This window comes from Herpailurus yagouaroundi, unplaced genomic scaffold, assembly GCF_014898765.1.
Source record: "Herpailurus yagouaroundi ecotype Mexico unplaced genomic scaffold, PumYag 186, whole genome shotgun sequence".
NCBI classification, from domain to species: Eukaryota; Metazoa; Chordata; class Mammalia; order Carnivora; family Felidae; genus Herpailurus; species Herpailurus yagouaroundi.
In genome coordinates this window covers 13,088,509-13,105,828 of record NW_024412417.1, presented here as the reverse complement: position 1 = coordinate 13,105,828, position 17,320 = coordinate 13,088,509, and the positions used below count along the sequence as shown (strand labels likewise).

General features: G+C 49.7%; 2 protein-coding genes across 8 annotated transcripts in view; one reads left to right on the top strand and one right to left on the bottom strand.

The window, feature by feature from the left end:
• The window catches only part of NCALD (neurocalcin delta), a 274,929-nt gene extending 271,321 nt beyond the window's left edge, over positions 1-3,608 (top strand). For 2 of the 3 annotated variants that reach the window (XM_040494143.1, XM_040494144.1), the window contains one exon: positions 877-990. In XM_040494143.1, coding sequence (XP_040350077.1) covers positions 877-974 — 98 coding nt within the window. In that variant the 3' untranslated portion in view covers positions 975-990. Of the gene's footprint in view, positions 1-876 lie in introns of all 3 variants that reach the window. The other variant, XM_040494145.1, reaches the window with a different exon arrangement.
• Positions 3,609-9,038: 5,430 nt separating this feature from the next.
• GRHL2 (grainyhead like transcription factor 2) overlaps positions 9,039-17,320 on the bottom strand; it is a 179,940-nt gene continuing 171,658 nt past the window's right edge. For all 5 annotated transcript variants that reach the window (XM_040494133.1, XM_040494135.1, XM_040494136.1 and 2 more), the window contains exons 15-16: positions 14,179-14,243; positions 9,039-12,051 (exon numbers count right to left, since the gene is read on the bottom strand). In XM_040494133.1, coding sequence (XP_040350067.1) covers positions 11,937-12,051; positions 14,179-14,243 — 180 coding nt within the window. In that variant the 3' untranslated portion in view covers positions 9,039-11,936. The remainder of the gene's footprint in view (positions 12,052-14,178; positions 14,244-17,320) is intronic.

The following is a 17,320-nucleotide window of genomic DNA, read 5'->3' as shown; positions in this document are numbered from 1 at the left end:
AGCTTTGTGCCGCCCCCACCCTCCACAACAGTATGACAGAAGGGAATTCAATATATATTCCAGCTTACTCAGAAAGAAAAGGGACACACAGATAGGAATGGGATCGCAGGAGGCCAGGTGTCCCTCCTCTAGCCTGTTGTTTGACCCAAAGGACCCGGCGGGGCATCCGTCTGCCTCGTGCGAACACCCCTTTATTCTCCTTACTTTGGATGGAGGGGCAGCCTCCTCCCATGTTGTCCAAAAGAAGGTCCTCCCCCCAGATGTCTGCGAGGGCCCCTCTGCTCACATGCAAGCAGAGGGATTCTTGCAGCAGACCTAAGTGTACCCGAAGGAGGCCAGCAGGCTCTGGGAACCGTGGGAACCCCGTGACGGCTTTGGTGCTGACAGAGCACAGCTCATTCTCCTAAAAATGCAAAGGCCACGGGCGCCTGGGTAGCTCAGTCCGTTAAGCATCAGGGGCTCTGTGCTGACAGCGCTGAGCCTGCTTGGGATTCTCTCTCTCCCTCTCTCTAAAATGATAATAATAATAATAATAATAATAATAATACAAAGGCCAGATAACTGTTCACAAATACTGAATGAGAACCTCCCACCCCCTCCTGGGAGCCTGGAGCTGGAAGAGCTATGAGGGCAGGGGTCCTGTCAGGGCCACCTGCCACCAGGTCAGCGATGGGCTCCCAGGAAGCAGGGTGCTGTGCTAGGTGCTAGCTTTGCGGTGATGAGCCGCGCCCTGCCCCATGGGTCTCAGGCGGGAAGGGCAGAGGGTGTGACCGCAGGGGAGAAGGTGAGCGGTCGCCACCACCAAGATGCAGTGGGACGACCGTAAGGCCTTGCAGCTGCCACCAGCCGCCACTCACCTGTCCTCTTGCTTTCTAGGAAAACTGTCCCTGGAGGAATTCATCCGAGGGGCCAAGAGCGACCCGTCCATAGTGCGCCTCCTGCAGTGTGACCCCAGCAGTGCCGGCCAGTTCTGAGCCCCGCGCCCTACGGATCGTAGAGCTGCTTGTGTTCCCTTTCGATCTTCCTTTTTAACAAGTTTGTCTTTTTTTTTTTTTTTTTTTTTTTTTTTTGCCAAACAACATTGATGGTGATGCTGCCCCCCGTGAGGTCAGATGCACCTTCCTCCGTGACGCCTTCAGCTTCCTTTGTCGTGGGAATGCCCGGAGCCCCAATCGCTTGTGGCCGAGCATGGACAGTGCTGTCTTGCACAGACCTTGTGGTGTTCGTTGTTCTATGATTTTTCCATCGCTATTATTATTGTCATTTTTCTTCTGATTCCAATGTCTCTGTTCTGAAACCGAAGACTCGGGGAGGCAAGAGAAGGGAAAACAATTCGGTCCAGTGATTCAATCGCAAGCTTCCAGGGGCTTGTTGGAAAAACAAAACTCCCCACCCGGGTCTGGAGTCGCACGTGCCCTCGGGGTGATGGTGCCGTGTGCTGGGTTCCGCAAGGACAAGGAACCCTCTGGGGCCAGGCTATAGACGGGACGTGGAGGCGTCCACTCCACCCTCTTCCCCAGCAGGCTGTTGTAGTGTCTAAGCTGTGAACGTGTCAAGGTAAATCCGTAGAGAAGAGGAACATGATGGCTCAGCTGTTTTCTCACGGCGTTTACACTAGCTGAGCTAAGATGAGTTTCTTTGGAAATTAAACACAAATGGTAACTTATATAACAAAACCAGACCCATCTTGTTGCCTATTGTGATTAAGACAAAAGACTGCTGTACATAAACTATTGGGTATTGCAGACCAAATTAAGTGTTTTGCCTTGTTTAAATGAAATGCATGTTTAGTGAGCACTAATACAATCTTATTACAGAAGACTGTTTTTAGTAGCTTAATGTGAAGTAAGCCAACTATAATGAATGTCTATGTCTTGTTTTAAAGTCATATCTGTCTTTGCACAAATGCACCAATCAACAGGTATATTTTATATATTCCAGAGAAGTACAAAGTCACCATGACTAGGACCCAACCTTAATTTCGAATGCATTTCCAGAGTGGTTGTGCCTGGAGAATAGACTAGGGCAGGTTTAAGTGGGACACGTCCTTGGGAGCCACCAGAAGGTTAATATTTGTGAGAGATGTGAGGTGATGGTTAGCTCACTCAGCCCAGCAGCTCAGTGGTATTAGATTGGAAGTGTGGTGCTCTTCTGAATAGATCAATATTCCTTAGACCCGAAAAAAATATATATACCATAAATTCTTGGGACTTCCCAGTGGTTTAAGCCACATGTATGATTAGGGAGCTGTGTCTGGAATACTGACCTTTTCATGCTCCCAGTGGCCCTTCAAACAACCAGAGGTCGGGCAGCCGGCTGACTCATCATGAAGAAGGCACGGGCCAGTGCGTCTGTGATATCCAGGGCCTGCTATGGGGAATCCCAAAGTATTTTCCATCACCATGTTCTTTGAATGCAGATTTCTATTTTGAGAGGTGACAGTGCAAATTTGCGTCGCTGTTTGGTCTGGCGATCTCACGCACACTAATTGGAATTGAAAGTTAAGAGTAAAAATTGCTGATCACAGGTAAGTCCGTCATATTTTCCCAAGCAGTAGGCATGGGGAAGTCCAAACCCTCAAGGATGTAGATGGTAGACCCTGCCCCAGGAGGAGGCCGAGAGGTCCTTAGTGGGTCTGTCTGCACTGAAGCTACTTCCTGAAGATCATGACCCACAGAAAGACAGAAATAACCATGAGGAAGATGATGTTGAGTCCATTCTAACTCTAGATTCCTCTGTGTTACCTGAGTCCATTTTAACTGGTAGCAAAAATCTGAATTTGTATGGCTGGCCAAAATGAACCAACTTTGCAGAATGAAATTTGGAGGCCTAGACTTGGTAAAATAATCTTTATCTTCCTCTAAGCGTCAGCTCCTCCCAGTCGGTCAGCCCTGAGACTTGCCGAATTCCTCCTTGGGCCGAGTGGTAAGATCTGGGTCTGAAAACCAGGGGATTACCCTAAGAGGCGGAGAGCAGAGGGCGTGAGGGACCCAGCACCTCTGCTGGTCGTGTTCAGGAGGTGCCTCCTTCCCCCACCCGGGGGTTGGGAGGGAAAGCCCTTCCTGCTGTGGACTGAAGACCAAATTCCTCCCTTTCAGTTCTCCAAAGAGGGTGGGGAGTCAGTTAATATTTGGGCAAGTCCGCCTGGGCTCTGCCTTCGGTCAGGACATCTTGTTGAGCCAGACTCATCCAGTTCCCTAGAACTGAGAGCTGTAGTGAGAAGGAGGGGAGAGGGGCTCCAGCTGCTTAGGAGAGAAAACAGAGCCAGATGCATGGCTGACGAACACCGACACGCCTGAGATGCACAGAAATAGTCCTCGTCCTGGCCTGCCATTGACCCTGTCTGTATTTTCTCGATGGTTGTTTTTCTCTTCTATTCCTTCCCAGGAAGGGCTTTGTATGTCCAATGCAATGCACTTAAATTTGGCCAAGGGACTCTGCAGCACCCAGAAGGTTGAATGCCTAAAAGTTTATGTCACTCCTTTGCTGGGCTGTTTATTGTCATTGCTGTGTTGAGGGACCTCTGGAAATGGTCTGTTCTGTCTAAAATCAAGGCAGTCTGTGATTTCAAGGGACTGGAATAAAGTGGCTTATGACTTGAAGGATGATACAGAGTGGCCGACTATCCGTTCATACCCTTGTTGAGGGTGGGGAAGGGATGTGGAGGGTGCTGTCCCATCCCATCTCTATGTCCCAGGGGGCACTTTCCACAAATGGATTTAATAATCTACAGTTGATCCTTGAACAATGGGGGGGTTGCGGGTACAGACCCCTATGCAGTCAAAAATCCACACATAACTTTTGACTCCCCAAAACATAACTACTAATAGCCTGTTGACCAGAAGCCTTACTGATAACATAGTCAATTCACTCCTATTTTGTATATATGTTATACACTGTATTCTTACAGTAAAGCAAGCTAGAGAAGAAAATGTAAGAAAGTCACAGGAAGAGAAAATACATTTAACAGTATTACAAATCTGCATATATGCAGACCCATGTAGTTCGAACCCATGTTGTTCAAGGATCATCTATATATAGTCATAGATCCCATCATGTGGAGAGGCCCCCATATCAGTTGACCTTGTGTCTCACTAGCTTGGCATTCAAGCACTTGATTGGGACATAAGGGTCTTGTGCCTCATTGACCATGCTGCCCCAGGTCAATATGCCTGGGTGAGGGTCCAGGTGCTGATACCCGCCTCCCCGCACCGGGCGTGGCTCCTGCCCTAGAGACACGGGAGCCAGGGTTTGTGAGAGGGGAATGGGGAGGTGCCGAGCCCAAAGCCCTGTCCGAAAGCATCCTGGGTCTGCACGTGGGCTTCCTTACTTCTCTCCACTCACTTATTTCTTGGCCCTCACTTTCTTCTCACCGCCTCTCCTTCCTCACAACTGGCGCTGCAAACTCTAGTCCAAGCGTTAAGTGCAATGGAAGGCAACTTCCTCTTCAGTGACAGATTGATCTCCTCTTCTCTGCCCTCTAACCTTTTCAGCCTGGAGAAGCGTCCGTAGAAAAGATGATGTGATGCAGACCCCACACCGTCCATGCAATTCGGATCAGGGTGTGTGTGTTTTGTCGTTGTCATTGGCCCTGCCTCCAGCACAGAAGGCCCTTAACCTAGAAAAAAGGGACTGAGTGTCAGCTACAGTAGGTGCCTCATGGGCCATCCAGACCTCCTGTGGGAATGGAGTTGGCCTGCAGGGGTTCTGTCTTCACCGTTTGTCCCTACGGACTAGCAATGGTCACGATACTCTCGAGTTTTGAGCCTGTTGCTCATGGCACCGATGGAGAGGTGGCTGGCAGCTGCCAAACAGATCGGGAACCCGCCCTCCTGCACCTGCTGGAGCCAACCTGGCAATTTCCAGCAAATTTCCAAGACTAAGGCTCCTGTTTTCAGGGCATTGTCCTAATAACCCCAACTCAACTGGATCCCCTCACAGCCTAGTCCAGGCACGGAGGGGGCATGCCCATTGAGGAGTCATCTGAGAGTTCTCTAAGTATGGGAGAGAGATCCTGAGAACTGTCTCTGGAAGAAATGTCGATACTTCACACGTGCCTCTCTTGGCTTGAGTATGCTCAGCACTCTTGTTTTTTGAGGTGGCTCTTCAGCTGCAAGAAAAACAAGAAAAAGAATATCGAGCCTTGTATTTCCCAAGGCAGCAGAGAATCAGCCAAATCTGCCTAAAATAGAAAGGTTTGTTGCGTAGTGAAAAGATGTTCAGGCCAAGGGTGTAACCAATGGTACATTAATGTCAAACAGGGTTCTCTACATTTGTTGTTGTTGTTTAAATGTTTATTTGGGGAGGGGGGAGTGGCAGAGGGAGGGAAAGAGAGAATCCCAAGCAGGCTCCATGCTTAGTGTGGACCAGGACTGGGGCTCGATCCCATGACCCTGAGATCATGACCTGAGCCGACATCAAGAGTCAGACGCTCAACCGACTGAGCCCCCCAGGCACCCCAGGTTTCTCTACACTTGAATGCTGACCAAGACTTAGATAGGTCTCGGGTGCTTGCCGCACTCGGTGCGAATGCGCCATGCACGGTCCCAGACATCCCTGGGATTGCGACCAGCGGTTACTCTGAGAACATTCCATGGTGTGAAGCTAACCCCCTAAGGCAGCTCAGAAGGGGCAAGAGTCTCAGAGAGTCTTATTTCATGCCTTCTTTTCCCAGAACTATTCCAGGAAAGAGAAGGCATTTTAAGAGTTTTAGAGAGGATGGTGAAAATACTTGAAAATTCTGCCCAGCTCAGCCTGCCGACCCTTATTAAATACCAACAGCTACCACCAGTGTATCATACACATGTAGACAGACAGATGGACAGGCTCTATCTTCCCAATACCAGTATTTAATCACTTTACTGAGCTGACACTGAGTGTTCAATGGCGACTCAACACAGTACCAGGCACTATAGTCTTGAAGGCGTGTGTATGTTGGGAGAGTGGAGGTAGGAGTTATTAGCAAAGAAGCAAGCTCACGGTTCAGCTGGTAAGTTTTGTCCAGCACACTGAATACAATCACAGAGTGGCCTACATCTATGTCCATGGCAGAGCAGACATCAAGTTCTTTCTTGAGTGGTGCAGGAGAGGTGTTTGCTACCCAGGGAACAAGCTGGTAACATTTGCCTTTAGTGCCCTTTCAACATCCCCTTCTCTTTTGCTGCTTCTGGCTGATCAGAGTCCCCCCCCCCGTGTTTCCTAGAATTTGAGTCCCCCAAATTAACCCGTGCACCCCTTTAGCAGAGCTCAGAGAAGTGGGGGGATGGAGGACCCTGAGGAAAAAAGGTAGCATACTAAGTTGGTAGACCAGAAACCCCACTCGGTGAATGTTTACTTGTAAGAATAGAGCCCCAGTGAATCTCTATGGGAGACCTTTTAGAAGGAGTTGGCTGTGGTCACCGGGGCGGGGCGGGGGGGGGGGGGGGGGGGGCGTGCTGTTCCGATCTTACCTTTTGAGAGCCCTGCTAGCTGATTGACAGGCTCTGGCTGCAACCTTTGGAACCACCTTAGCATTTACTCTGAGGCCACATTCTCTGGGGCTGCTCCCAGTGACCGCACATGGTGGCGTGTTAGGACTGGCCATTCCTGCCCCACACAGATTCTTCCTGCAGGTGACCTATACTCGAGGACTCCTCAGGGGCCTGGGTGAGGCAGTCTGAAGCTCATCTTACCCAAGCGTCCTTCCCTCCTTCCCTCCCCCCTTCTCTCTTCCCTCTTTCTTTCCTTCCTTCCTTTCTTTCCTTTCACAGGGGTTAGTCCACATGCTCTCCCTGTCTCTCCCTGCTCACTACCCCTTTAGCCTTCACATGAGTTTCCCAATAAATCTCTTGAATGTCTAATCCCATCCTGGCTTCTGCTTCTTGGACGACGTGAACTGACGCAGTGACCATCCCTTACCCATTCCTGTTGACCCTCAGTTCCATGGGCTCAGACACTCGAGTTGGCAGCCTTCCCAAAGTGAGTTTCACATTGGTGACTTTTCATTACATTGTACAAGAGCTCAGGGTAGGAGGGGTTATATTATGCCTTAGAACTGGGGTGATGACAGAACCCTGGCTCTCCCAGGATGAGCCCTTATTACTGTGCTGATGCCAGGCCACTATCACTTTGGACCGACATCACTGCCTCGGAGGGCAGACTACATCTAACCTGCCTCTTTGTCCCTAGGGGCACAAAGTAACGAACTGAATTAGCACAGAGTGAAAGGCAAGAGCCGGGACGGGACCCTGTGGCCCTGACAACTGGTCATCCTCACCTACCTGACCAGAGTTCCATATGGGGGGCAGCGGGGGGATGGCGAGGCACACCCAGCACCTTGGCTGCCACCGGCCAAGGGAGGGACTGCCTCAGGACAGATGAGGAGACCAGCTACTTCCTTTACAGGACCTACTCAGACCTGTGGGTCCACTTGACCACCCATGGAGGCCGTGGAACATGGGTCATGGCAAAAAGGCCTTGTGGCCCATTGCTAATCCCTCCAGAAGCCTCCTCCCTCAGTTCCTCCCCCAGCCTGTTCTCCCCTGCCCTCTGGTCCCGGCATAGCGGCTGCTGGGAGTGCCACTGGGGTTGCAGCCATCAGAGAAGACTTCCTTGAGGCAAATTTTCAGCCAAGATTTGAAAGCTGTGTACGTAGACAGTGTGAAATGCAGAAGGATGTAGAAGTGCTGGTCCACAGGAGAGCTAGCCCAGGGACGTGTGGCCTCGGGAGCGATGGACTAGGCGACACCAGGGACTACGAGGGACAGTATCGGCCGGTGACTTCTCTCACGTCATCTGTGGTCAGACCACTGACCGCAGGTTTTGCCGCGTGGATGTTGCACACACGGACTTCTTCCGTAGAAGTTTGTGGTGTCTTTTCCGTGTGAGTTAACAAATGCTGAGTCGACAAGACGCTGCGAGTGAAATCTTCCTCCAAGTCATCACATTCAAAGGGGTCCTCTGGAGAAGGAGACTTCTGCTTGGGGGAAAGAGATGAAAGCCCCTGGCCTCCCATCCTCCCTTCAGAGCTGAACCGGAAACGCTGGTATCCTTCACTCACGCTGCCCCCTCCCTCCGACTTGCAAGGACCACCAATGATTATTTTAGGCCTTGCCATCTTGTGGCTTTGGGTTGTTCCAGGCAAGACTGGAGAGAAGCTAAAGCGAGAGCTGTATGCTGCTCTTAATTTTCAAGAGGGCTCGTCATGTGACCTCTCCCAGGCTGTGAGCATCCTGGTGACTCCAGATAAATAGAAACATTTGCGCTTAAAATACATATTCGGGTATCTGGGGTGTGTATATTTCACTGTCAGGAAACAGAGAAAAACAAATCAGCATAGGTCTCTTCATCAGATTTTGTTGATTGATGCCTAAGCACTGTAAAACCCTACAAGCTTCAAAGTATTAAGGCTTTCTAGAATAAATAACGTAGCTTCATTACTTACCTTCCTGTGAAAGAAAGAAAGAAATGCTGCTTGTTCAGAGGCTCTCTGGAGTTGAGCGTGGATGACGGCTGAACAGCATGGTGGCCCAGTGGGGAGGCAGGCAGAGGAAGCGCTAACGAACACTGGAATCCTGAGTCCGGCTGTTTGCCTCTGAGCTGACAGATCCTAGTGACCTGGGAGTTTGGGGGCAAGAGACCATCGTGATGGAACTGGAGTTTTAGCCATGTGGTTTCAGCCTCTGTAGGGGCTGGTACAAATGAACTAAAGAGCCAGAAAGTTCCTGTGATAACTTACATGGGGATGAGCATGAGCGAGGCGGTGAGGAAGGTAAAAGCGTGTGGACAGGACCTACTCTCCCTGCCTTGAGGAGCCGGCCAAGAATAACCACCCTGGTGGCCCATCGAGGCACAGTGAAGGCGTCTTGATTTCTTCAGCCTTCTTCTCCTGTAACCATGGGGTGGAGCACAAGGCAGAGGACGTGCCTGCTGTGTTGAAGTCTAGGACCCGAAGGTGTCCAAAGGGGGCCTAGAATCTTCCCAAGGCCACACTGCGGCTTCTTTCCAACAAGGCAAAGAAGCCCCAACACCCACCTCACAGAAAGCACCAGACACTGTCATTTACTCTGACGTTATGAATATTTATTTTTTTCTCTTAAAAATGTACAAAAAATAAAATAACTGTATTTATAGTTTATAGATTCCCCTTCTCCCATTTACAAAACTATTAAGTTACATTTGCCTTTTTCTTTTGTTTAAAACACGAGAGCAAATTGTCCATCTTTCAATCTCCCTTGCTTGTTTTTAAGAAAGGGCCGTTCACAGAATTTGGCACAAACCCTCTGTTTCTGTTGCATTTTCCTAATTTTAAATAAGAAGGAAAATAAATGTTTGATTCATTTCACGCCTCGTAAGTTTCTGGGCTGGGACGTGCCTTAGTCTTTCAGGATCCAAGTCCAAGATGACATCTGACTGCGTTTTTCTGTTGGTTCCAATCTCCAGACACCCATTAAGTCTAAGCAGTGCGGGTATGTGTAAGAAAAATACTTGTTTCACGTGTCCCTCATCTTACATGGATTTTTTTCAGAGAAGCATATTTGTTTAAGTGTAATAAATTGAAGGGACAAGAGAAGAGGCAAGTCTTCCTATCTTTCTAGAGTGTTTCCGCTCAGAAAATTGTACTCATCAAAGCCCTGCTGACATACATCCAAGCTAGACCATGGACACTCTGAGAATGCAGAGGGGGCAGGAGAAGGATGGGGGGCAGATCAGATGGGAGGTGATGCTCTCTCTGCACCACCCTTCGGTGGCACTGGCCTCACATTCTTTGTTCTGGTAGGTGGGGGTCACCACAGTGATGGCTCAGGGACTGGAAACAAATGCAAAGGCGTCTCTGATCATCCTCTCTTGGGGAAGACCAGCAAACATTTCCCCAAAGAGACTAGAGAAAAAAGGGTAGGGTAACTTGTGTCAGACGCCCCAAATCTTATCTCTTCCCTACTCTGGAGTCTCTGCCCCAGCCCAACAGTATTTGCCGTTTCGTCGGCCGGTCACGTTCCAATCCACCTCTGAGGCAAAGAGCACGCGAAGTGCAGGGTACGTCATAGATTTTCAACACTGAATCTGTCCGTCACAGAACAGAGCTTCATCAGGACCCAGGAGGGTCCCCACGCTGCTGGTCCAGGGCATGGCAGCCAGAGCGGGGGAGGAGGGAACAGATGGGAGCAGAACTGAATCCGGGATGCAAACCTTTGGCACCACAGGAAGGGATAACGTGTCCAGAAGACACAGAAAGGTGCCCCGTTACCATCACCCGGACATCTTCCTCGGCGCGGCACCCGCTCTCCATTCCATCCAAATCGTCTAGAGCCTCAAGGAGAAACAGCTGGGCTGGGAGCAGCCCTTCTGTCCTGCTCTGGGCGTCAGGGGCAGGTGGGGTGCGAGGCAGGGAGCCCTTGGAGAGAGAACTCCCTGGGTGAGACGTCAAAGTGCTTTACAAATAAATCTGGGCCCTTACATAGAACCTGCCCTAGTGCAGGACCTGGGGCTGGGGACGTGTCTGGCTACCTAAAGGCCAGTGCTTCAACCCACAAGGGTGAACGCAAACCCCCAGGCCACCTACCTGTCCCTTCAGAGAGAACAGCGGCCCAGGACGGTTCATGATTTCGCGAGTGTTTAGGGAAGCATTTTTTCTACTCTTCGTCTCCCAGAGCATGTACGGGAGGACCAGGCCTTCTCTCTCCCAGTCCTCCTCCAGGGGCTGCCCTTCGGAAGAGCCAGGAGGCTCTGGGGGCACCCCCTCCCCCCGTCCCCCCGAATCCAGCAGCCCGGAGCAGAGGTGGCCACGGGAAGCAGCCCCCCCAACCTGTGAATTCGGAGCTAAGCTGTTGGCATCACTCTCAGAACCGCAGCTGGGCTTTTGGGGGAGCCACTGGAGATGAAAGACGCACTCGTCAACTGTCAGGCGCTGCACAGAGGCCTGGTCCTCATGATCACCAAGTTCTGCAGTGGCCCCAGCACGGGGCCCAGCCGCAAGCCCCCTGCGGTCTGTCCGGAAAGCTCACCGAAGCTGGAGGAGCTGGGGCCTCAGACAATCTGACCTTTCCCGCTGACGAGACCGTTCAGAGAGTGAGAGAGGCCGGAAAGCATATCACCGGGAGGCAAGCGTGGCGGCCCACAGGGCGGGCGTGCCCGCTGGCACCCCTGCAGTCACCGGACAGCCCGAAGGCCGCTTCCCTGTCCCGGCGCGTCCCCTGCAAACCTCTCGCAGAAAGCGGAGCCTCAGCTACGCGTCTGCCCTAGGCCAGCGGCAGTAAACATGCCCACGTACCGCAGGTAAAATATATTATTGCCATATTATAAACACTATGTACATAATAGCCAGGCGTACCTTCTGGGTTACTAATTACACGGTAGCCGAATGTCTTCCTGTACAAGGCCTGGCGGCCACTCACTGGAAACCCCCAGACGTGTTTAGCAGGACGGCCTTCCCCAGAGACACCTGAAGGCTTGTGACCAGGACGCGGGTGTCCACCTCTGACCCCGCCCGACAGCGGCAGTGGGCAGCAGCTCGTTCTGACCAGCCGCTCAGGGCAAGCGGAGGTGAGGCGTTCTCGGGCTCTTCGGGGTGAACAGATTGGCTGTGTTTCCCTTGAAAGGTGAGGGGGGGGGCTCTGGACGGTCTCACCTGGGGCCAGCAGTGTCCTGCAGAGTCCTGGCAGGCCTGGACCCCAGGGCTCCAGAAACAGGTGGACAATAAATAAGTGTCTGACAGGCCCAGCGCGCCTTCCTGAGGGGCTCAGGATTTAGCTCCAGCAGGAGCCAGGGGATGGGCCAGACACACTGATAAGGGACGGGGCTCTGTGCCTCGCCCGGCTCCCAGCACAGTCTGTAACAGCGGTTGGGGGGTGCGGGGTGTGGGGGGGGGGGCAGGGCTCTGGGCTCTGGGCCGGGGCTTCCACCTCTCCCAGGGAGGAATGCACCGAGGGCCCCTGCTGAGGGGACGCCGAGACCAGGGCTCAGATTTCCATGAGCGTGATCTTGAAGCCTTCCACCATGCTCTCCATGTTGAGAATGAAGGTGTCCTCATTCGAGTAGTGCTCAATGATGTTGTCGTCCATGTTCACCAAGATGCTGCCGGGGAGGAGGGTGGGGGGTAAGAAACAAAGACGCCATCAACGGCAAGTGGTGGGCAAGGACCGACCCCAGGCTGGGGGCTCCCCTAGCCATTCTTTGGCAAGGGAGGCTGGGAAGGGTGGAGGAGAGAGGAGGTAAGGCAGGAAAAGAAGACCCTCATATTTTCTTCCCGCAGAAACCAGTCTGAAGAACCCAAAGCCTCGACTGGTCAGAACTAACCTCACGACTCCTTATTAAACAGGTCTCCGGAGGCATTCAACCCAACCCTCTTGCTTTATAGATTAGAAAACTATGGCTCAGAGAGATGAGCCGGAAATCACACAGTAAGCTAGTGACAGAGCCGGGTCCTACACGTGTCCCCCGTTTGCATTAAACCATACTGCCTCTTGAAAATACACTTTAAAAAAGTACTCCAGGGGCACCTGGGTGGCTCAGTCAGTTAAGCATCCAACTCTTGATTTCGACTCAGGTCATGATCTCATGGTTCGTGAGTTCAAGCCCCACATTGGGCTCGGTGCTGACAGGGCGGAGACTGCTTGGGATTCTCTCTCTCTCTGTTCCTCCCCTGCTTGTGGTCTCTCTCTCTCTCTCTCTCTCAAAAAAAAAAAAAAAAAAAAGTACTCCATAGTCAGAGGAAGAGAAAGATGAAGAACTGTGGCTACCCCATTGGGAATGTAATGTGTTTCAGGGTTTCAGAGACCTTGTGTTTACTCTTCACAGCAGTCTTGAAGGTAGGCATGACCATCACCACCTTGCAAATGAGAAGATTGAGTGCAGGGAAGGTCAATCAGCTCCCCAAGGTCATCCAGCTGGTTCGTGGCTGAGCTAGATCAGAAATTGGCTTTGCCTGGCTCTGAAGCTCGCCCTTCACCACGTGTGACCTATGGTCAACTATCCCAAGTGGATTTAGTTTTAAGAGAACCAACAACCTCTAGGGTCTCTCCATCATTTGGAAATCAGATCTCAGTTTGCCATCGAAGAACTGACTCATTTGACAGCTATGTGTCATCTGGCAAGTTTAGGAGCCTCAGTTTATTCTGCAAAAATAAGAAAAACAACTCCTCTCTAGACGGTTGTCGTAAGGATTAAAGTTTTTAGCGCAGGGCTTAACATGGCGGTCGATGGAAGTGAAACATTATCACCGTCAGACTGTATGTCTGCACTGAGGATTTCTGCTCGGCAGTAAGACCTTGAGACACCACTCAAATCTCATCCTCAAAGGAATACACTCAGCCTATTGCACTGACTGTGAGGAAAACTGTAACGTACATTTAAGGGAGCGTCCCAACAGGGCTCCAGTGGAAAAGGTCTCCCATTTGACTCCTGCTCTACCAAGAGACCCATCACTCAGAAAGCCTGAGCATCTCAGCAAATCAATCTCCTTTATGACAGAGGCTCAGAGAAGAGCTTAAAGACCTGTTTTCTTTAGGAAAAAGTTATTTTCTGTAGGAAAATAACTCCAGAAGCTGACTCGGTGGAAACGCTCTCCTGGGACTAAATCCAGCTCCCGCAGCCTCTACTCTTAGACCCTCATACGCAGGAAGCCCTAGGAAGGCTGGGGGGTGGTAGCGTGGGGAGGAATAACAGAGCAGTGTATATAAAGCACTTGCAGGGGGCCCAGAACCTACTGAGTGCCTCATGAACGAGTTATTGTTCTTAACGCTGAGAATAAGCAGGTCCAACGGTCATTTAGATCATTTTGTTAATATTCACCTCAGAAGAATTCGCTATACCCTGAGCGCTTCTGGTTCTTCATGTGTCACCCTGAAACCAACCCCAGAGTAGCATGTGATTCTTTACACACTCCACACTTGGCAGAGCTGACTTTGCCACTCTCCCCAGTGTCCTCACCCCTTCCAGACCCTTCTATTCCACCACTCTGACATTGCAATAGGACATCTCAGGCGGCATCATGACAATGCACTGTCTCCCTCCCTCCCTATCTTATTAAAGATCTTCAAAATGCACTGCGTTTGCAAGCTGCTCAGCAATTCTTTGTAAGGATGACACACAGTTTTTATAAAAGGTGGAAACAGAACTAACAAAAGGCAGACACCATTTTTTTTTTTTTAAAGGGACTATGTAGACTGATTTGGAAGTCAGTTTAAGTTGTTTCTTTCTTACCCTTTTTTGCTTTTCTTGTAAAGCTTTGCGATCTTCTCCACAGGCAATCCGTATTTCTCAGATATCTGTAACACCAATAACAGAAAGGCAGATGAGCATGGAAGGGGAGGCTAAGCAGAGGCAAGAGAGAAACCTCGGCTCTCAGTCTCGTGGAGATTCTCCTGGGTGCCCGTATCCTTCACTCAGGAGTCAAGCTCCCAATACGGCTCAGCTGCAAGGCTCTCCTGTGCCTAAACCTTGAGTCATTCAACGAAAGATTCAGCCACATGGTAATTTAATCTACAATAAAGGTATCATCTCAGATTAGCCGGAAAGAAAACGGACCCCGCCCCGATGTTGGGTTAAATAAGTAGCCATATAGAAAAAATTCAACAAGTTAAGCTGGATCCCTTCTCTACTTCTGACATCAGAATGAATTTCAGATAGAGCAAAGATTTACACGGGAAGGCTGAAACCATAAAAGTATGAGAAGAAACCATGGGTCAGTTCTTTGTATTGATGTCATCTTCAAGGAGGGAAGATCATTCCAATGAAGACATGAAACCTGAAGAAACAAGGTCAAAAGGTTGATCAAACAACAGAGAATTACAAATACGGGTAGAGCAAACTCTGCCATAAGGAGCGCAAGACAGACAATATACTATGAAACTTTCTTGTCAATGGGAAAAGGAAGAACCCAGCGTGAAGAAGTAACTCCCAGAGAAAAGCACGAGAGGACAGTAAGTACATGAAGAAATGTACCACCTCACTCCTCACTTTAAAATTTCAAATTGAACCAGTAGGATGGAATTTTATGTTATCAGGCTCACAGAAACTAGAAGAATGATAATATGATAATATGTCAGCTAGAGCGTGAAAAACGTCAGATCTCGTATTCCATAGGTGGAGAATAACAAGCTTGAGCTTTTTGGAGGGAAATTTAGGAAAAGCTCTTAAAATTTAGAAAGCATATTCCCACATATTCCACCGCTAGTAACTTGGTCTACGGAAATACGCCCAGACGTACGCAAAGCTTTTCAAAGCATCGTTGTTCATAATAGAGAAAACCGTATATAACAAGCACTCATTAAGCATGTTTTGGTATCTTCACAGTCGAAAGCCATCCAGTCATTTAAAAATGCGACAAGCCTATATGAAAAATAAAGTCCTTAACACACGAAGGGGAAAAAGCCAACAAATTGCAAAACAGTATATATGGTGTGACCCCATTCAGGTTTTTAAAGAAATAAGTATGTAAGGAAATAGAAAATATGTGAAGGACCTGACAATCTGTTACTCTATTAACAGCGGCTACCCTGGGAGAATGGACAGAAATGAGACTCTTTTACTTTTCACTTTGTACCATTCTGTAGTGGCTTGCCCTCCCCCCGTCCTCCTTTTGACAACGATTGTGATTCACTTTTACAAATATAAAGCAATCACAGTTTGGAGATGGCTTCTGGAGAGACCTACCCTCAATGTCTGTCATGCCTTCTCTGTCCCAAATCCGATCCACCAGCCTCTTCTGAGCCCAGCGGCTGGGGGGGGGACTCACAGCCAGCTAGGATAAGTGAGTTCTGGGACAGGGGCAGCTGGGCAGTGGAACAGGGGCTCTGAAAAGAGGCTGAGGAGCCCTAGGGCACAGGCAGACAGCTCTGGATCCCCGGAAGAGCTTATCCCACGTACAAGCACACATTCCCACCTCTTACCCCTCCACTTGCACAGGAAGGACTCCTCATCCCCAGAATAAGCCCAGAGGAGCAGAAAAGAACGCCGAGAGGGCAACAGGAGCCTGGGGAACCAGCAGCCTGCCTTCCACTCGTCACTGCTCCATCACTGATGGGACCGCCCTGTGCCCACAGCAGAGCCTGAATGTGCCCAGCATGTAAAATGACATGGCCTGGGGGCAGCGGAGAGGATGAACGGTGCTTGTGTTGTAGGCATCCATTTGAACAGAACATTAAAAAAAACACCTATGAAGATTGCACACACATGCAAAATTCTGATCCAAAAATGCGATTACTGAACTAAACACGTTCTAAAGTTCAGTAAATGAACTGAAAGACTGGTAGTCAATACAGCAAACCAATAGTATTAGGAAAGATCAATTAGCAAAACAAGTTCAAAAGCAGAGCAAAGACATGGAGCATAGAGGAACTCGTGAACAAAAAAGGCAGCTTTAAAAAACAAAAGCGAACAGAGAGATTTGAAGAACAGAGGTAGGCCACAGAAGATGTGACTATCCAGGGTCCCAGGCAGAGAAAAAGGAACTGACGGAGAAGAGGAAATAATTAAACAAATAACAGAAGAAAGACCCAGGTTTTTGGACAAAGCGGGGAGCTCCTGAATCCCGGGAGAGATCAACGAGGAAAGACACGCATCTGGCCATTCTGAACAAAGTGCCGGATCTCCAAAGGGTAATAAAAACATTCTGAAACCTTCCAGAACAAGTTACCACCACCACCCCCCCTCCAAAAAAAGGAACAGAAGAATAAACCTGGCTTCGGTCTTCCCATCTGCAACATTAGAAACCAAAGGATAGCAGAGTAACCTCTCTAGACTACTGAAAAAAAGAACTTCACCCCAAGAACCTTGTACACCAATAAGCTATGCCTCAGGCATCAGGGTGAAAAAAAAAATGGTATCGAGGAAATGCAAAAGTTCAGAGAACATTTCACCCAAATGAAATGTTCACTCCAGGAGGAACATACTCACAAAAGAACGTTATCTAAACAGAAAATGCATCAGAAAAGAGGTTTCGGCCAGGCGAAGGGGGAAGACAACAAACCACTAGCATTGTGCCATAAATAAATTTTTAAATGTATACAAACACCCTCTCTTCATCTATCTATATTATATTGATATATACTTCACTACAGATCGACAGTGATCTATCAGGATGTAGCTGTGTGTGGCTGTTTACATAGTTAGATGGAATGGGGGTGCAAAATAAGGGCCAAATAAAGATTCTCGAAGTAAAAAGGACACACTAAGGGAGCAAATCTCATCGTTTGTTAGAGTGAAAGCATCAAACTATCTCAGCAACACCAAGAAGTCGGGAGTCTGGGGGGCCAGAGGGGTGAGCACCCCCGACGCACTCGGGCTCAGCAAGAGAAGGCGGCAGGAGAGGGAGAAACCAAAGCTCTCACGGCCTCGCCTCGTG